Here is a 20,941-nt window from a genome sequence, read left to right as displayed (position 1 = left end):
GTCTGAAACTTTACACACATTCAAATGCATTTTCAAGTTTTGAAACACTAAGTCCTTTTTACTACTTTTCAGATGAAAAGTAGTGAAAAGGTCTTAGTGTTTCAAAAAAACATTAAAAAGCTTTATTAACATTCCATTTTATCGTGATACTATATTTCATTTGGAACTCGTATGTAAAAATGTCAAAAAATTGACAAATTCGGATGCAACTTTACTGCCTGGAAACTAGTAAAACCATGTCTTAGTGTTTCAAAAAACTTTAATCTTTCCTGACCTCTGGTAGTAGTATTGATGACATTTTCCAAACTAGCACAGGATAATGTACCAAAAATGCCTGACTTCCACAACAATCTATGACTTATATTCTTCATCTCTGCCATCACCCTCACTGCTTCTATCCTCCTTGATCTTCAATGTCTTTGTCAAAGTTTGCTGGCAAAAAGAGAATGCGACAGAGCTCATAATAAAACAAGAATCAACATTGGCTTGGGAACGCGGAGATGGCGTTTTTTATTACCCAGGTGAGTAAGGTATTTTATTGAACAGATAAATTGCCATCTGTAGCTCTCTAACAGAGTTTATTGTAAAGCATTATCTATTGTGAAGAGTCATTTCATTATGGTTGTTGTAGCGCTGTGCTGGAATTTATTTTCAAGGAAGTCCCATGCCTATTAATGGGTATAGCTATAATACCTTCAGCTAGTCAGCTTGAGATCCTTTCCATTTAAACTAGTTATATCTCTTAAGCCTAGTACTAGTGAATGTTTTATGAGCAGTGGGATAATCTCACTTCTCATTTTTTTGGTTATGAGAAAGAACCATGTTCATCTACACAGTCACGGTCACAGGCACAACCAAAACAATAATCTTCTGCAAAATGCATGCAGGTTTGTTTTTTAACCGCTGGAGGGCCAAAAGTTACATAGGCCTAATGTAAGCCTACCTTTAATGAAGATTTTCAAATGACTTTGGCACGACATTTTTGTTCCCCTGGTTAGGGGTGGACTTTTATGCTTTTTCTAATAATTGCATGTTTTTATACAATTCGTATTGTATGAATTCATACGAAATCTACACCTCGTAACATAGTCACGTTTGCCATGAGATAAGGTTGGTAGCCTATTATTTTCATTATTAAATGACTGCTCTATATTTTTTGTCCTGTGTGTGATATAAAGTGATAATTGTGGTTTCAAAGCATTAAAATGAACACAAACAAACAAAATATTAGCAAATATACTATGAAATTCACAAATATAATTATATGTTGCGGTTTATTTTGAACAGGGTGAACAACCTTGCCATATCAGGCCACTAGCCTATTCTATGGAAGCTTGTTTCCACCACGGAATAAAAATAAATAAATACATAAAAATAAAAGATAATTGCGACTTTTTTTCTCACAATTGTGAGTTTACATCTTGCAGTTCTGACATTTTTTCTCAGAATTGCAAGTTTATATCTCACAATTCTATAGGCTAACTCGCCAATGCTATAACTTGCAATTGCGTGTTATAAAGTCAGAATTGCGAGACATAAACTCACAATTGAGAGGTAAAAAGTCACAATTACCTTTTTTATTTTATATTTAGTGGCGGAAACAAGCTTCCATACTATTCACAGTTGTAAGTAGTTGACATTTCTTGAATTTGAAGCAAGATGACAAAAAGGATGCAGATTTGTGGTTGAAATTGACACAAAATACAATGGAAATAGAATGAAATATAAAGATATTGGTAGCTGATGCAAGTGTAGTTTTTAATAATTCATATCATTTTATAGTTGGAAGTACCCATGGACGTTATCATACACACAATGGTATTTCCAGAAACAGATGATGAAAACAGATTTTATATAATATAATATATAGCCTAATATTTAACAACTTTCATTTTACGAACCGTGGGAGGAGTATTCCATTTCCCAGAATGCTCTATCCATCCATCTGCTCTCCAAAGCACTTATCCTTTGTAGGGTGTGTGATGCTGGAGCTCACAGACTCTCGGCCCACAGTCCAGGGACACCCTGGACAGATGGCCAGCATCACAGAGCTCAGAATGCTCTAATTTACCTTCAAGTCTTTAAAATGTCTACAAGATGGAAACCTTATCCCTTTGAATTTAAATTCAGCAAATATATCTTCCTGTCATTTCAGTTTAAATTCCAGATCTGAATTCTTAAATTTTGCCTTTACCTGAATTTTCCCTAGTCTAACCCAAACCTACTTAAAAAAAAATAAAAATAAAAATAAAAATAATAATAATAATAATAATATATATATATATATATATTTTTTTTTTTTTTTCTAAATGCTGAAAGACTGGTATAAAAATATGGACATGAACAAAACTTCAGGATGAATTTAGACAGACTGACATAACTGTATAATAACCATTGTATATTTTGGAACAACTGCATATTTTTGCAACAAATTACATTTTTTAAAATGTTTTGTCTACTATCATTTACTAAATCATTTAACTGTGTGTGAGAGATAATAGAGGTAATTTAAATCATCTAATTATTATGTTAATGACATTGCAAGTTCACAAAACGCCTCTCAGAAACCATGTTAAATGTCAATGTTATAGTAGCTTCTCCAAAAAAACAAAAAAACTCCCACTAGAGAATGTACCAACTCTAAGTAATACAAGCTGGTCGCCAAGTAATACATACTGTTGCTAAGTAATAGAGTTCCACACACTGGTTTTGATGAGCTCCTAAAGCCCACAGCATCCTCATTAGCAGTGGCTGGAGAAATAATGAACCCCACAAGGGACACTAGTAAAGGAAAATTACCTTTCAGATTCACAAAGCTTCAGGGTTTACCTCCAGAAACAAATCATCATCTGAATGAAGCCGGCACACTACAAAGGCACACACAGACACTGCAAAGCCAAACAACCCATCAGAAAAAAAACAAATGACCTTGTCTCAGATGGGTGAAGCAGGTCCTCAAATGCTGGCCATTTGACATTGGAGCACATATTAAAAAGATAAGAAACATATCTATTGTTGGTGTTTGTTGTTGGTTTCGTTTATTGACTTTTAACGCCATGTCACCAACAAGCAGTTGGTCAGTTGTTGTTCATATGATATATACACACACAACAACCTTGCACCTGTACTGTACACAATACTGACAGGGTTCTCCCACCTTTTGACCAATAAACTTCTGAGATATTTCTATTCATTCGTGGCAACAAGGATTAAAAAAAACCAAGGTTACACTCACAACAAGCAAAAACTAGAAAAATGTATGACAATGGAATTTCCATGAATTACGATTTTATTAAATTCCATGATTTTATTCACCTCCATGAATGGAAATCACAATTAAAAAAAAAAAAAAAATCACATAAAAATCGTATTTCCAGCAGTCATCTACTTTATCAGATTGGAACATGCTTAAGTCTTTGTCAATTGCCTTTTTCCTTTTTTCCCACACTGAAAAAAAATGAAAAAAGAAAAGCTGAACAATCAATAATAAAATTAAATAGAAATTTTAAAGTGTAAAACAGATCACAAAGCCAGGAAAAAACAAATACAGCACAAAATATAACATTCATGGCATAAAACAGAAGATTGCACATTTTCACCAAATATAGCAGCACCTGACTGATATGTACTGAACAAACTTCTAATAAATTCTAAATCCTATAAAAACATTGTGCAATTAAAGTAGTTTAATGTACAACCTCTGTAAACCTTCTCATCTGTACAATCTTTTACAGCTAAAACATCCTGCAGTTTTAAGAAAGGCTAAACATATCACAGCTTGATAAGACTGTACCATAAGAATTACAAAAGAAGCTTCAGAAATGTCCTTCTCTACACCACAGAACGATGCTCCCCGCACACATAAACAGCACTGGGGCGGATACGTCTCCTAGTGTGGCCAGGCAGCTGCGGCAGGAACTTGAAGTACTTGGGCATCAGGTCAAGGCAGGCATCACGGAACTTCTTGATACGCCAATAGTAGATCAGAGGATTCAGAGCTGATTTGAGGTAGCAAATCCACAGCAGCCATGTGCTGATCTCAAAAAAGTTCTGCCTGTAGTAGAATGCACGACTGAAGGTGGACAGCAGGCTGTAGGTGGCAAACGGAGCCCAGCATGCGGTGAAGACTGAGAACAGAATGAGGATCGTGGTGAAGGCACGTGTTTTGAAGCTCATGTCAACGTTCATCTGAAAGGGCCTCTGCAGACTCATCAGACCCAGCTTGCTGGCCTGGCTGAGGCACACCGAGTCAGGGTGGGAGTGGATGCGCAGTGCGTTGTGCCGGAGTGTACTCAAGATGCCCATGAAAGTGTACAGCATCACCAGGAACGGTACAAAGAAGAACACCAGCATAATCAGCATCACGTAGGCGTGGTAACCACGCTCGACCGTGTACCCGAAAACACACTGTGGTGCTCTGGGGGGAATGTACAGAGCAGGATGGCCAATGGAAAGAGGGAAAGAAAAGCAGAAAGACAGAGACCACGAGACTGCGATTAACACTTTGGCCCTGCGTGGACTAAGTTTGTCCTGCTTTTGCACGATGATTAGGAAACGATCCACGCTGATGATCAGCAAAATAGCTACTCCCTCCATCACGAACATCCAGAAGAACATGGCTGACATGCGGCAAAACACCTCTCCAAAGATCCAGTTCGTGGTCACCATGGTGACTAGGGCAAAAGGCATGTTGAGGACCGCTAACATCATATCGGCAAAGGCAAGACTGGCCAGTAAGATGTTGATAGCGGAGCGCATAGCGGCTCTCTGGTAAACCATGACGCAGACCACCATATTTCCAAGGAAGGCCAGCAGCAGCACGCAGATGATGACCAACCCGAAGAACACCTGAAGGGGCAGGTTCAGACCCTGAACGGAGTCCTCCCAAACAGATGAAGGTGTTATGTATTCCGATAGAGTCCGGAACTCCAGCGAGCTGTTGACTTTTGCGGAGGAATTCTCCATGGCTCTTGTACCCGCTGGCTGGGTCAGCGCCCTAGGTGGGGGGTGCAGGGTGGCGCTAGGCTGCCCTGAAGCCACAGGCAGACTAGTGGAGGAATAAAGCATTCTTCTTTTTGCAGTTACATGGTAAAGAGAGCAAGCTCATCCTATTGGACCGGTCGCTAGCACACATCTCAGCATGGAGGCAGACCCTGTGGAAGCAGAGGAAAGGAATTAGGAAATCATTCACAATGTCACAAGCAATCTTGTCAATCTAACATATAAACACAATATAGCAACTAAAGTGATGCTGCTAGATGACCGCAGGTTTAAAGTAGGTTTACTGAAAAATAGTTCATACATCATCACACCATAGGCCACCAATGATGCCACATGGCATCCAGATGCTTAATGGCTGACACCTGTCTACGCCAGATTTGAGCGTCGAGTCAAAAGCAAATACAACTCATTATAATCACTGACGCTGTCTACACTCAATTCCTTAAACAGATGCGCGTTCAGTCAATGACATACTCCACGCACATAATTCGACAACAGGATAAATGAAAGAGTGAAAGAACGGTCGCTTTGACGCATCCTGTTTATACAGTTTATGTACAGATTTATGTACAGATAGCTCACGAACAAAGGTATGGTTTATTTTTAAATTCGTCCCAGATCGCATTGGAGGATTATGTTTGTTAAAATTATTTAACTGCAGACTGTTTTGTAAATGATGAAGTAGCAAAAAACAGTAGCAAAAACACAGCGAACAGCAAAATAGATTGACACTTTTGCTAAAACACTGCAGAAAATGAGAATGTAGCAAATACAATTACTTTTATCACATATATGACTCCGACCGTCAAATTGTCTAAGCGTGTATCACACTGCCAAAGTCACATGATTTAAATAAACGAGGCTTCGTTACGTCATAAGTGTTTCGAAATTTCAATGGTTCACCACTGGGGGGCATGACTTTGGCAGTTTGATACACGCTCCGAACCACTGATTCGAAACAAAAGATTCGTAAAGCTTCGAAGCTTCATGGAGCAGTGTTTTGAAATTGCCCATCAATAAATACTGTTGAATAAAGTCATTATTTTGTTTTTTTCGGTGCACAGAAAGTATTCTCGTCGCTTCATGACATTAAGGTTGAACCACTGTAGTCACATGAACTGTTTTAAATATGTCTTTAGTAGCTTTCTGGGCATCTGAAAGTGTTAATTCTCTTGCTGGCAATGGAGGCCTCATTGAGCCATCGGATTTTATCAAAAATATCTTAATTTGTGTTCCGAAGATGAACGAAGGTCTTACGGGTGTGGAACAACATGAGGGTGAGTAATTAATGACAGATTTTTAATTTTTTGGGTGAACTAACCCTTTAAAGTGATGCCCATTTCTTTGAGCTTAGGAACGCTTAGGAAACTGGAAACATTATTCAAATGATCATCTTTTCCATTCTGCAGAAGAGAAAGTCTTGTTTGGAACATTTGGAATGACATTTGGGTGAGTAAATGATGGGTTGCGGGTAAACAATCCCTTTAACTGTGTTGTTTTAAATTGTTAATATTTAGCCAAATCTTACAGCCAAAACAATAAACCATAAGAGGTTTTGCATTACAGTGAATTTACCATGGTTGTGTATATTATATACATACAAACTGTATATTATATATTGTTCTTTTGCTTTTTTTTTTTTTTTTTTTTTGCACTTTGTCTATCTTGTATATTTGTATATTATTCTTTTTATTATCTGTGTCTTATTTTGTCGCTGTCACTCTGTTGCACTGTGGAGCTTCTGTCACTAAAACAAATTCCTAGTGTGTAAACATACCTGGCAATAAAGCTCCTTCTGATTCTGATACTGATAATGCACAAGTGGAGACTGAGAAAAAACAATTTCACTTTAAAGGATTAATTCACTTCTGAATTCAAATTTCATGATAATTTACTCACCCCCATGTCATCAAAGATGTTCATGTCTTTCTTTCTTCAGTCAAAAAGAAATTAAGATTTTTGAGAAAACATTCCAGGGTTTTTCTCTGTATAGTGGACTTCAGTGGAGTTCACTGGGTTGAAGGTCTAATTTGCAGTTTCAGTGCAGCTTCAAAGGGCTCTTTGCGATCACAGACGAGAAATAAGGGTCTTATCTAACGAAACGATCTGTCATTTTCTAAAAAAAAAAAAAAAAAAAAAAAAAAAAATTATACATGTTTTAACCACAAACGCTCGTCTTGCACTTGCTCTCTTCTTCTTGTAGAATTCCAGCAGTGTAGATGCTGCTAAGTGTATTACTGCCCTCCATAGGTCAAGGTTTGAACTAATTTAATTGCACTAGCATATTGTATATGACAATTTAGTTCAAACTTTGACCTGTGGAGGGCAGTAATACACTTAGTAGCATCTACACTGCCGGAATTCTACAAGAAGAAGAGGAGGAAGAGAGCTAGTGCAAGACGATCATTTGTAGTTAAAACGTATATAATTTTTTTTTGTTTTTAGAAAATGATCGATCGTTTAGCTAGATAAGACCCTTATTCCTCATCTCGTGTATAGTGCTTTGAAGCTGCACAGAAACTGCAATTTAGACCTTCAACCCCACTGAAGTCCACTATACAGAGAAAAACCCTGGAATGTTTTCCTCAAAAACCTTAATTTCTTTTCGACTGAAGAAAGAAAGACATGAACATCTTGGATGACATGGGGGTGAGTAAATTATCATGAAATTTGAATTCAGAAGTGAACTAATCCTTTAACACACAGCCTTGAATGTCCTATTACTTTATATAACAGCTTTAACAGAAATATAACATTCCAAGGTCTAAAACTTAAAATAAAATGTATTAATAATAAGTATAGTTAATTAGCCTAACTAAAGGCTGATTGCAGTTACCAAGCAACATAGCAACTGGGCACATTCATAGAGAAAGAATACACATCAAACAGCTCATCCGATACAGAATTTAAAGTCAGGATCAGTTTTATAATGCTATTTTTAAAATGTAACAGGCTGATAAAACGTTTCCCTGCCAGCCTACAGCATGTGAATAATTGCAAACTTGAGCTGAGGTCAATCATACTGTATCAAACACAGGCCAGTGACAGTTCCTAACATCACATTTTTAGAAAGTAAATTAAATGAAAAGCCTCACACCTTCACAGACACTCAAGTCTGCAAAGATGCCCTTATGGTCTTTGCATTAGGTTATACCAAGCAGTCTCTTTTTGTAGACCATTGTGTCTCAAGGAAATAGCAGATAAACATAAATATTAGCAAATGTAAGCAGTACACACACACACATACACCACTTCAGCCAATTTCTATTTGCCATACTATACCATACTCAACCCGATCTCACAGCAATTCATACGTATTTTACGAGGTGGCTAATTCGTACGGCCTCACTCGTACGATTTCATACATTTTTTTTTTGCTAAATCGTATGTATTTTACGAGTTGCCAAATTCGTATGAATTTGTACGAATTACCTACCCCTAACCCCTCCCCTAAACCTACCCGTCACTGGGGTTTAGACAAATCACAAATTTCAAATAAATAAAAATACTGTTAAAAAAAAAAATCACACATTATTTGTTGTTTGTCCCATGTAGTAGACCATTTTTGTGCTGTGGGTATAAGAGGATTTTTCACCCGGCTACCACCGCAAGTATATTTCAAACCTGTGGGAAGCACTGTATATTATATATGCTATAGGAATATCTCTCAGTGCCATGGGGAATCAATTTTCAATCAATCAGTTTTAAGATCAGTGTGTCACCATTACATCATGTCATTCTTCAAACCAAATAAGTGTAAAATAGCTAAATGACCTGATGACACATTTATAAAGATAAACATCTAGTAGTGAAGAGTTCTGCTGTGGTTAGTTATCTTTATTACATTTTTTTTTTTTTTGCTACGGTTTTAGTGAGTGATTTACTCTCCCTGTTAATGACTAATTTCTTGGTCATTCATGTAATTATTTTGATGTACATGTTTTTTATTCAAGTTTACTGTCTGATTTACTGCTAGGTGGAATTGTTTCTAATGATAATTAGGAAAAAGAATATAAACACTGATGTTTATTCAAGTTGTAAACAAATATAGGTAACATTTTACAATAAGATTCCATTTGTTAATATTAGTTACCATGAACTAACAATGAAAACTATATTATAACTAGGGGTGGGCGATATACCGGCAGACACCATTAACTGGTAGAAATTTGTCAACCGGTAGAGATTTTGGACTATTGTCTCTATTGTGGTTATGTTGCTGTGCTGCACCATCATGAAAGGTTATCATTTGTATGCATATTTAATCATTGCTGTTTAAGTGATTTTTAACCAATGAACCACAATAAGCAGCGAAAGAGAATTAATTTTGATATACACACGTGCTGTCAGAGACTGATTCTGAGCAATGCCTGAGACACGCGAACAAATGGAGCCGCTGCTCATAAAGCGTGCGACTACTGAAATGAGTTCTTTTTGCCACCTAATTGGGCTTGAATGGTTAAATACACATACTTATGTGTCAAGATGCCCATCCATGTAAACACGGTCATTTATGTCTTAAGTGAATGTAAACAGTTAAGAAAACGCATGTGCATCAGTATATATTAGATCAGTGCATTTGGTCGTAAAAAGACAGCTGCCTAATATACCTGCTGCCATCTGTGCCATTAATGTTAATCAAACAACAAAAGACAAAGAGAAAATCACTCACTGCTTGTGACTGAATCATTTTTTAACACAATTTATGTAGTATTTCTTATTTCTAGTGCTTGAAGTTTTTCAGGTAGGTCTATTTCATTAGTCTTTTTTCTATTGTAGTTTTGTCCTATTGCTTGTAATTAGTCTCTTTGTTTGTATATTTTTGTTTTTACAGAGCCTAGTATTAGTTTTTTGTGATATTGAAATTGGTGATGAGAAGAATTATGAAATTTCAATGGTATCAAAAATGTTGATATAATAAAAACCTTATTTAAAAGCAAAAATAACGATATCATGATATATATATCATTATCGTGAAATTAAAATTACTCATATCATGACATAAAATTTTGGTTATATTGCCCACCCCTAATTCTATCTCTCCCCATATATGCCCAAAAGATTTTTTCCATTTGGCCCACTTGTTAATGGAGTTAAAAAGCCCTGGCTTAAAGTGTATATTTTTAACTAGAGGACAAAGAGAGCATTTTATCTTGCAACCTGGCAAAAGATTCCTCTACAAAGGCTAGGCTTAAAAGATTTTTCAAGGTACCACTCTACCCAAATGCATCTAGAAAAAACAATGAGAGAATAAGGCAATGGTCTTTTGACACTTTTATGCTAAAGATACTCACCCACCCACACACAAGCACCCATGCATACTCACAAACACATAATTATCTTCAGACACACACCGGCATATCAGGTGAAATCAGGTAATTATTTCACCACAATTTTGCAATTGGTTTGTATGGGCTCAAAATTTTTAACCTTGATCTACATTCACAGGTCTTGGCTGATGATTTTCTACCAAAGTAATGAGAAAGAACATGTTTTTGTGACTAATACAGAAGAATCCATAAAATAACATATGATATCAGTCTCAAATAAAAGGTTTCTGCATTGGAGGGTCTGAGTAAATAGGCTTGTTTAAAAGCTCTAAGAAGTCAAACTGAAGTGGAAAGCATCTTACAGACTAGAGACAATCAGTGGTACAGTATAAGCTGAAACCATAGTGACAGCAGAGGCAAACACGTGAGCGAATGACAGTCATGTATACTGAATAGTTGTGGATCCTAGCAACAGGAATAAAATGATTAAGTGTCTCTTCATCTATGCTTAGAAAATGTATCCATCCATTGTGAAGCACAATCACTTCAAGAGGCCTCAACAGTAGTCCAAGACTGTTTGATGCTTGGAACCTAGAACATTCCTCCATTTCTAAAATCAGAAGTTTTGAGACCGAAAAGCCTAGGCCATACCATAATAAGATACAAAATGAAAAGCTCATTGAATTCCTGATACCTTTTGGACCAAAGACTTTCATCTTTCAATAGGTCATAGATCATGGGAAAACAATTGTAAATATATGATTCTTACACTTGGACTCCTTGCAAACAGATTTTTTAATATATATATATATATATATTTATATTTTTTTTTTTTTTTTGCACTGATGTACTTATCCAGAGAAAATCTGACCTTGCAAATTTATTTCAATTTACAAATATCCCTCAAAACAGAACTGATCTGAAAGATTCACCTTGAAAGTGGATCAACTGACGTAAAATGGAGGAAAGAGAACATCACAATCATATGTATATTATATATTGCTCTCTAAACACAATCATGAAATAAGTTGGTGTTTTACCTTGATTCTCCTCTGTGGCTTATATGAAATAAATGATGCAGCATCATTTACATCATTATACGCTGAGACTCAGATTCACATCCATCTCTCGCCAGATGTTTGAGGCTCCGACAACCCAACATTTCCACCTAAAATATACTTACAGCCGTTAAGCGATCTATTTCTTCGAAAATTATTATAAAACCACACTGCCAAGGTTTCGGTTTAAAAAGACTAAACGTTTTTTTAAAAAAAAAAAAAAAAACACATTAAAAACATTTGAATTCTGTCCGTTTCAGGATGATGAATCAATCAGAGAACCCCGGTGTAAACAGATGTCTACTCTTAATAATCTAAAAAGTCCTGAGAAAAAATGCCTTAAAGCATCGCTGTTTTTCCGACTGCAAACGCTCATTTTAAACGAAGAGAAATGCATGATACATTTTGTACCCGCGTCTCATTTCTCATATGCACCCCAAACACACCGTGACGCTCGTGCTGTCCGCATTCACCGAACACTGAGAAGTAAACCAACGAAATTTCAGTGCCGGATTTGATTTACACGCCGTTCACCAATGGAAATGCAGGAGTCGCCTGCTGGGGTTTTCACTGTGGCCAATGATCGTAGTCGGACTCGGTGGAGCTGGGTTTGGTTGCGGGCATCAATGGGATGGGAATGAATCATGTTCCGCTGTAGTATTGTGGTCAGCCGTGGTTTTTAAATATAAAACACAATGAAATAAACAACAGAAACAGAACAATATAGTGTTTGTCTTAAGTTCTGATTCAGTGATAAGTGAAACGAAGCCGTCTGAAACTTTCACTCGACATGCGCACTCGGAGGACATCTGCTGGTCTGACGCGTGTAAATGCTATGGAGACATTCGAAAACCAACCTACTGTATATTGTTATCGCTGTATTAGTACATTAAGCTACGTTAATCGTTTTGAATGTCCGGCAGGTTTTACAGATGATCGAGAGTGAAGACCATAAAACTCCTCATCAGTTGCGCTAATCGACAGAGCTAAGGATATTCTCAACCCTAGATAAGAAAAGAACATATACAGTTACCCCCATCTCACCTACAAAACTACATGATACCCCTGACAATTAGTATTAATAGAAAATATTCAAGTGTAGTATGGCAGAGAGTAACTTTATAGAACTTTTCACCTTGTACAATATTGTTAAATTCAGTTCACTGGATCAAAACGACCAATGCAGGGGCAGCTGATTTATTGTCTAATAATAAATATAACATCTGACAGATGTATCGCTTGAAGCTGATGTTCACACAAACATAATAGAGTATTTCTGAACCAACCTCTTCATATTTATTGAGAAATATATGTATTGATCTGATGCTGATATTATCATTGACATAAGATTTCATTTTTAGTCCAGAAATGTTTACATTAATTTATCTTAATTATCTCATTACTAAAATAAACAATGGGATATGCCATGCTTAAAGGGTTAGTTCACCCAAAAATGAAAATTCTGTCATTAATTGCTCACCCTCATGTCGTTCTAAATCCGTAAGACTTTCGTTCATCTTTGGAACACAAATGAAGACCTTTTTGATGAAATCCAAGAGCTTTCTGTCCCTCCATAGACAGGACTACCACTTTGACACTTCAAAAAGTTCATAAAGAGATCATAAAACTAATCCATATGAATTGAGAGGTGTAGTCCAAATTTTCTGAAGAAACATGATCACTTTATATGATGAACAGGTTGAATTTAGGCTTTTATTCACATATAAACATTCATCAACTCACACATCAGTTGTGGTAAACGGAAGCTCAAGCATGTTTGCTTTACGCGTGCGAGAACCAATGAGGTTCATTTACGTGTTACGCAGCACATTTAAGCTTCCATGAGTTTTGTTCTTGCAGGTGAAGCAGGTTCGGTTGAGCTTTTGTTTATGTTCGCTGATCAATGTTTATGTGAATAAAAGCCTAAATTAAATCTGTTTATTTAAAACAACATGAGGGTGAGCAATTAATGACAGAATTTTCATTTCTGGGTGAATTAACCCTTTAAATAAGACAAATTAATAAATAGACCTTCAAAAACAAATAATATACACTACAATCAAAATGTCAAAACAGTTGTATTGAGGCAATTATTCATTGTGCATGTTTCAGCGATGGCTCAAGTCTGTATGGAACGGTGTTCACATGTGCTAAGAATCATTAATCTGCTTAGTCTCCTCTGATTTTGGTGGAATGATTTTGACGTCAAAGGGAAAGAAGAAATCTGTCAGCGCTTTGGCATCTTTTGGGTCCAGAGAGAACTCTTGCGCCAGCTTCTCTGGAGTCCATATTTTAGGCATGCGTTTGTGATTGTTCAGTCCAGTTAAAGCTTCCACAAGTGACAGTTTGCCTTTGGGAACATCAGTGACATCACAGAAACCATACGGGTCGCCCGGTAGACTGAACTTTAGCAGCCTGCGCTGGGTCTCCTGCTTGACCTTCTTCACCACAGCGACTGTTTCCCCCTACAGGAGCACAGAGCACAGAGTCAGTCACAAACTCTGCAATCCAAAGACCTGAACACACAAAATGATTCACAGAAAGCATTACTGAGCCTAGTTTCTAAATTGTCTGAAAGATATGGTACGCATTTTAGCACTTCCTGTTCTATCATCCTGAAGTCAATGGCTGCGTCTGAAACTGCCTACTCTCTTAAGCGGGTACTTATTTTGAATAAGTAATTACTTCTCAACCACTAAAGAGTATGTTTTATGTAGTATTAATGTGTGCAGTATGAATGTAATTTGGACGTACTACATTCGCCATGCTGTCATTATCATGTGACTTACAGCATCAGTTGTAGGTCAGCTTGGGACATTTTGCCTACTCTTTTATGAGTACTGTGAACTCTGACATACTTCTTTTGTCACATACTGTTTTTCGCCTACTACATAGTAGAGAAGTATGTGATTTCGGATGCAGCCAAAGTTTTTGGTTAAATGCCTAAAATAAGGTCAGTTATGCAGGCCTTCAGTGCAGAAAACTGTCAAAGCTTTGAGATCATATCAATGGAACTTTTAGGCCCGGTTTCACAGACAGGGCTTAGCCTAAGCCAGGATTAGGCCTTAGCTCAATTAGGGTATTTAAGTAGCTTTTATAAACGTACCCTAGAAAAAAAAACATTACTGGTGTGCATCTTGAGTCAAAACAATGGCACTGACATATTTTAAGATCTGTCAGTACAAGTTGCTTTCAGTTAAAACAGCTCAAACATGCATTTTAGTCGGAGACTAGCTTAAGCCTCGTCTGTGAAACCAGGGGCATATTATTTCTTTGAATGGATAGTTAGTGCAAACCACTTATTAACCAGGGTGAAAATATCTGACAGATACTAAATAACATTCTATTAAGACTGATGTATTTTATATAAAGACTTTATATTAACAGTGTTATTATTAATTACACTAATTATAATGCTTTTACATTTGCTAAGTGACAATTATGTTACATGTTATTGTTAATGTCTAAAATTCTTATTACACATCGAGTTTTATGACATTAAGACTGAAATTAACACCCACCAAGCACCAAATGCAGATACTTGTCTATTCAGCCTGTAAATTTCTCAGTAAAAAGCATTAGAAAAAAATGGCAGAGGCCACAGAGCAAACTGAAGTGGGAAGAGTGCACGAACTAGTTGTCCAAAACATGAGAGCATTTTAGATGAAACGATTCAAAGAGGCTCATAAGCATGTGGGCGGTGGCTGCGAAATATTGCTGGCCTCTTCCAAGTTACTAAACCCATGCATTATCAGTTGTTAATGAAATTTAATACATTTTACTATATTTTATATAACTTCATGAATCTGAATTAATGTGATACCACAGCAATACAACTGATGACTTTAATTGTACTGTTGGCCAAATGATCCTAAACTTCAAACCTGAGGAACTGGATCTTTAGACTCCACATAAACATCCTTAAGCATCGACAGCAGTGGGTCATTCCTCTGGTGAATCTCCTCTGCAATGCTGGTTGCTGGCACAGAAACACATATGTCAGATAATGCAGAAAACTGTGTAACTTGCATTGCCAAAAGTATGTGGATTCCCTCTTTCAACAGGTTTGGCTTTTGGCACAGCTACTCAATGGATAAATATGGATCTACAAGCAACAGAGAACAAGGTGTTGAATCTGACCCACCCACCCAATCAAATCGCAAAGTGGGGAAAAAACATTGAAAAACAAGATTAAAACCGATTTCCTACATGGCCATCCTTGACGCGATCAAAGAACTAAAGTAGACGATGAAAAGACAAGAATGCAAATGAAACAACATAATGAGCTTAGTTTACTTTTAAAAGAAACCGTGTCATGTTTGCAGTGGTTGGTTACTGTATATAGTTTTAATGTAACCTTAGCACTTTAATATTTAGAATGATTTGTGAAAGCATTAGGTTTATAGTTAAATATATTAAAGTGCAAATGAATGGCCATTCATGATCACCCTGTTGTTTCAATATAATACAATATTACAATTAAAAATAAAGTGAAGAGATTTTTTGTTGTTTTGATAATAAAGGACATAAATAAATAGATTGACAAAATATGATTACAGGCTTACCATAGTAAAATGGGGTAAGACATGTACTTGTATGTACTTCTGTCTTTTTATTTCAATGTGACGCATATTTTTGAATTTTACATACAACTGAAAAGAACAAAAAAGAGTGTTCTAATTGCTCCATATTCCAGCATCTAGTGGAAAGAGGAATAACAACGATGGATGTAACAGCGTCCTGTCAAATCTATTACAGCTGAGGGATTGTCATTGTATGACAAGCATTAATATTTGTTGTCAATGGATAAAAAAAAAAAAATCAAACCCCTAAACAAAAGTGGGTGTCCACATAACGTTACTTTGGTGCAGTAAATAAAGTAAAATACATTGGACATGGTCCTTAACCCCTAAACAGTTCTTATAAGCACAGGTTATGACTGTAATACTCTAACACAATATCTTACCCTCAGTTCCTTCTTGTGGAAAACTGCTTGATGTTGGATGTCGTGGTGCTGCTCGAGGTTTTGCTTTGCTTATTTCTCGGAGAGCGCGATTCTCCAAATTAAAGTTTCTGATCAGGCGTGTTACTCTGGAGCCCATGTTTGAAATCTCTACACAGAGGACATTCCTCTTCTTCGTTTAACTCTACTATTAGGCGCAGGCCGCTCATTACTGCCCTCGACTGGATGATTCTGTAGTTGACTTACCAAATGTTTTTGTTTTTGTTTCTTACAGTTTTTCTGAATTGCTAAAACGCTAAACCCCATTCTCTCAACCAAATTCTCAATAGCCTAAACAATCTGTCGAATAAATCACTCTTTCTGTAAAACCTTAAACAAGTTCAGGCTGTTAGACACAATTTGCAAATCTCATGCACTCTTTTTGCAAAACTGTAAAAACATTCTCACTTACTAAAACACATTTCTCACTGTGATGCACTTGTGTTGCAGAGGAAAAGTATGTGTAAGAGGTGGTGGACAAGGAGGAAGAGGAAGAGGATGAGACAGAGCAAGGTGTGGACAGTGTTGTCAAGGCTGGATCCGGCACACCAGAGGTTTTTTTTCCCCCTTTGCTTGGTAAGAGACGATATTGCCTGTAAAGGCCAGACCCAGCCCAAAGACATGATGCTGAGGCAGAATCTAACTGACTTTGATTGTGCAGTTGCACAACTCTTTTAAGTGTACTGTAACATGCTTTTCATTTAGTTTTTTTTTTTTTACTTTTTGGCTTTTAATTTTACAGTATGCAAGTGCTAGAAACATTCAGTACTATACAGTATTATACTTGCAGTGCATACAGTATACAATTTATTCACTTTACTACTGTAAGTTGCAATTATTATACTTTTTTACGTAATTGCAAAATGAATTTACTGTTACAATATACTTTTTACTTTTCTGTAACTGCATGCTTTGGATGCTGTGTTTGATGTAGTGTCTAATGAATGATCTGTAGTGTTTATAATATTGACTGGCTATGTGTATAATCTGAAAGCATTATTTGATTTTGAGCACAGATAAAATTGTTTTGAGGCAATTGTTTGATTTTGCCAGAAGAGTCAGAGGTTCTCTAAATGTAGTTTGAAGATTTGGTTTTGTGTTTAAGGTTTTGAGAAAATGGGTGATGGTTTTGAGAAATGTGTTTTAGCAATTCAGAAAAACTGTAATAACAAAACAGTTCTGATCATCCTTAATTCACAGCCAACATCACCTGAGATTGTTGTTCCGTTTCGATTTCCTCTACCACAGTAAACGTGTTAAAGTAGCAACAGATAAAACTAACAAAATAATCAAGGGTCAAGTGCCCTACAGGAAACACTGTAGTTGGGTAGTTGTAGTTTAAATTTTATCTTGGTTTTAATGATTTTAATCATGTCTCTCTGGAAAAGTCACTTCCAAATTATCATCAATATGTTACCTGCCCAACTAGGCGGGATAAGATATTGGATTTATGTTGTGGGTCAGTGAAGGTCGCTTTTAAATCATTTCCACTACCTCCAATGGGCTCTGCAGATCATAACTGTGTTCTTGTTGCCCATATACAAAACTGTCTAAGAGGGAGAATGTACAAACTAAGCACATAGAGGTCTGGTCTGAGGAAACTATGTTTTGTCTAAAAGAATGTTATGATTGTCCGGATTGGAATATATTCAGGGAATCCTGTGGTAATGGATGCACTCGCTGATGTAACTTGTTTGTATGTTGCTTTTTGTAGGGATATGATAATTCCCTGTAAGCAAGTTAGAATTTACCCAAATAACAAACCTTGGGTGACTAAATCTGTTAAGTCCAGCATACAGAATAAGAGACTTGTGTTTAAACAAAGAGAATCAACTTATGATGCATAAGCATATATCTACTAGACTAGAGAGCTGAAGGCAGAAATTTTATAGGCAAAAAATAATTTTAAATCAAGATTAGAGAGTAAGATAAGCTTGCAAATAAGCTTGGTTCAGCCTGGTCTAGAAAAGTATAATAAGTCTTGGTAATTTAAAAAACAGCAGCCAGGTCAAAAAGAAGGAAAAAGGAAGGGAAGGAAAAGGCCTTCCTATCGGTAAGAGTCAAGAGCCTGACAACGTTTGTGGGCGGACATTCAAGTATTGTGCAAAAGAAAATACAGAGTCCTGTATTTGATTATATTTTTAATATGTCTTTAAAGGTACAGCATGTTCCAAATGTTTGGAAGGATGCAGTGATAGTTCCTGTCCCGAAATCTAACAACAAAACGGTAAAAAAACAGCTTTGTGCCAGCAGCCATTACTCAAATTAATATGATATAGCATGTTTTTAAATTATATATATATACTTCTTTTTTGAGTGGGGGGATGAGTACTATAACACATGTATCTTGTTGTTGTTTACTGGAATGTCTGTGTTATGTGTAGACGGCCTGAACTTGTCCACTGCAACCTAATTTACCCAAGGGTATAAATAAATTAATAAAGTAACCTGAACACTAAACACCACAATGGTGACTTCAAAACTCTCATTAATATCAGGTGTCATCATTAATAGTCACACTGAGCACTGTTCATTAAACACAGGTGATTTTGCTGTGTATTGTCCAATCATAAGCCATTTTAAGCCAAAAAGTGATCCTCAATGTTTAAATGATGTTTGAAGAATGTTGTTCAAAGAATGTTTTCTGCCAACATTATGAGAACATTAATCAAATACTAACGACAGTTTGTGGTGATTTCATGAACATTGTTTGGAAAGTGTTTAATTCTATCACTTGCTTAACCTTTACATAAATGTAAGAAAAAAGTTAGGAACAATAACTATGGGAGAGGCTACAAAACTTTCCCACGTTCCAAGGATGTTCTTTTAAAACATCACACACAGCCTTATTCAGTCGAAGGTAGCTCTTATTCTAAATGTTTAAAGGATGTTCCAAGAATGTTGTTCTAAGAATGTTTTCTCCCAACATTGAGTACATTTAAAAAACCTTCTACAAACATGGTATAAATAAAGTTTTTTGCTAATCTTTTGAAAACATAATAATAAAATAAAACAAAGAAGGAAAAACATTTGTTTATAACTTTTAGAGAACCTTGCCAGAACATTAGCCAAAGTTATGAGAATGTTCCCTGTTAGCTGGAGTGGTCGTGTCTAGGTGCAGGTCCACCATATGATCTGGATACAGTGGACTATGGTAACCTTGGGATAACAGAGACACTAATTTTAGCGTAGATGCCATTCTTCTTATGATGTAACAAGTATATTGGGTGTTATGGGAAGTGTTCCCGGTTCCAGTTGACCAAATTTATGCAGCCTAACAATCCTTTAATGGATGTGAATTATAGAAATGTGATAGTGTTATGTATATGCCAGGTTAAAGAGGTGTTTTTAGTCTTGATTTGAACTGACAGAGTGTTTCTGCTTCCCGAACAAGGCTACAAAGACTGTTTCAGAGTTTGGTCAAAAATATAAAAAAGTTGATTTTTGATATTCTAGTTATTTTGATATTCTATTATCATTTGGCCAGAATTTTAAGATCACAATAAACGTGAAGGACTATAATGCATTAAGAGCTTGTACGTAAAGTACTGAGGAGCTAAACCATTTAGTGCTTTGTAAGTAATTAGCAAGATTTTAAAATGTTTGCTTTGTTTAATAGGGAGCCAATGTAGTGCAAATATGGCTAATATGGTTATAGTTCCTGGTTCTATTAGGAACTCTAGCTGCTGCATTTTGGACCAGCTGGAGTTTGTTTATTAAGCTTGCAGGGCAACCACCCAGTAGAGCATTACAAAAATGTAGCCTTGATGTCATGAATGCATGAAGTAACATTTCTGGATTTGTTATTGAGTGCATGTTGTAATTTAGATTTATTTTTAAGACAGAAAAATGTGTTTTTACAGATGCTAGAAATGTGGTTTTCAAATAAAAGATTGCTATCAAATAACATCCAGGTTCCTAAGTGATGATGAAGACGTAACAGAGCAGCCATCAAGTGTTAGAGAGTTTTCTAGGTTATTACGTGTGGAGTTTTTTGGTCCACGAAATACAGAGCTCAGTATCATCAGCGTAACAGTAAAAACTAATGCCATACTTCCTGGAGGAAGTTGGAGGAAAGAAAGCACTGAACTGACTCTGCACCTTCGTGGATCTTCCCCTGGAGAGGAACATCACATAGGGAAAAGGTGCCATTTCAAGGCATTTAGCTGCCTGATAGAGGGGGTTCTAGCCTGCGTGATAGTGTCTACCTTGGCAGACCTCTGAATTATTCCCTTCCAGGGACCAGACATGGAGGTTCCAGAGGTCTGGGTGTGGTGCTAGATTGTGCCTGCCCCTGAGAAAGGAGGTCCTTCCTCAGGGGGATTCACCAGGAAGGGGCTGATGCCATCAGCATGAGTTCTGAGAACCAAGGCTTGTTGGGCCAAAAGGATACAAACTTTTGTAGTTGTTCTTCTTCCACCCTTATCCTGGAACAGTGTTTGTGCAATTAGGCTCAGTGGGGGATGTGCGTACTTGTGCAGGCCCTGGGGCCAGCTGTGTGCTAGTGCATCCGTGGTGAGGGGGGCCTTGGTCAGGGAATACCACAGAGAAAATGGGAGGTTTCCTGGGAGGCAAATAGGTCTACCTGAGCCTCTGCGAATCGACTCCAA

The 20,941-nt window shown here is 36.7% G+C and overlaps 2 protein-coding genes across 3 annotated transcripts; both read right to left on the bottom strand.

Annotated features, from left to right (window-relative positions):
- Positions 1 to 3,271: 3,271 nt before the first annotated feature.
- Positions 3,272 to 11,984, bottom strand: gpr63 (G protein-coupled receptor 63). Of its 2 annotated transcripts, XM_051876196.1 has the most exons (3): positions 11,776 to 11,984; positions 11,312 to 11,439; positions 3,272 to 5,153 (listed from the first exon to the last, which is right to left on the bottom strand). In XM_051876196.1, exon 3 carries the CDS (start codon positions 5,065 to 5,067, stop codon positions 3,832 to 3,834), a length of 1,236 nt encoding a protein of 411 aa, XP_051732156.1. In that variant the 5' UTR covers positions 5,068 to 5,153; positions 11,312 to 11,439; positions 11,776 to 11,984; the 3' UTR covers positions 3,272 to 3,831. The 2 variants fall into 2 exon arrangements, with proteins under 2 accessions (XP_051732156.1, XP_051732155.1); XM_051876195.1 differs by having other exon boundaries at positions 11,312 to 11,984.
- A 526-nt stretch (positions 11,985 to 12,510) lies between these two features.
- ndufaf4 (NADH:ubiquinone oxidoreductase complex assembly factor 4) lies at positions 12,511 to 16,482 on the bottom strand. The gene is made up of 3 exons (XM_051876294.1): positions 16,296 to 16,482; positions 15,214 to 15,308; positions 12,511 to 13,794 (listed from the first exon to the last, which is right to left on the bottom strand). The coding sequence occupies exons 1-3, from the start codon at positions 16,429 to 16,431 to the stop codon at positions 13,480 to 13,482; spliced, it is 546 nt and encodes a 181-aa protein (XP_051732254.1). The 5' UTR covers positions 16,432 to 16,482; the 3' UTR covers positions 12,511 to 13,479.
- Positions 16,483 to 20,941: the final 4,459 nt, after the last annotated feature.

The sequence above is a fragment of the Ctenopharyngodon idella genome, chromosome 20, assembly GCF_019924925.1.
Source record: "Ctenopharyngodon idella isolate HZGC_01 chromosome 20, HZGC01, whole genome shotgun sequence".
NCBI classification, from domain to species: domain Eukaryota; kingdom Metazoa; phylum Chordata; class Actinopteri; order Cypriniformes; family Xenocyprididae; genus Ctenopharyngodon; species Ctenopharyngodon idella.
This window is presented reverse-complemented; position numbering and strand designations above follow the sequence as displayed.

Excerpts from the sequence above, each read along its gene's own strand:
- gpr63 (XM_051876195.1), bottom strand. The coding sequence starts at position 5,067 with ATGCTTTATTCCTCCACTAGTCTGCCTGTGGCTTCAGGGCAGCCTAGC.
- ndufaf4 (XM_051876294.1), bottom strand. The coding sequence starts at position 16,431 with ATGGGCTCCAGAGTAACACGCCTGATCAGAAACTTTAATTTGGAGAAT. Across the intron at positions 15,309-16,295 it reads TCCACAAGAAGGAACTGAGG|CAACCAGCATTGCAGAGGAG; the intron begins GTAAGATATTGT and ends TTTCTGTGCCAG. Across the intron at positions 13,795-15,213 it reads CTAAAGATCCAGTTCCTCAG|GGGGAAACAGTCGCTGTGGT; the intron begins GTTTGAAGTTTA and ends GTGCTCCTGTAG.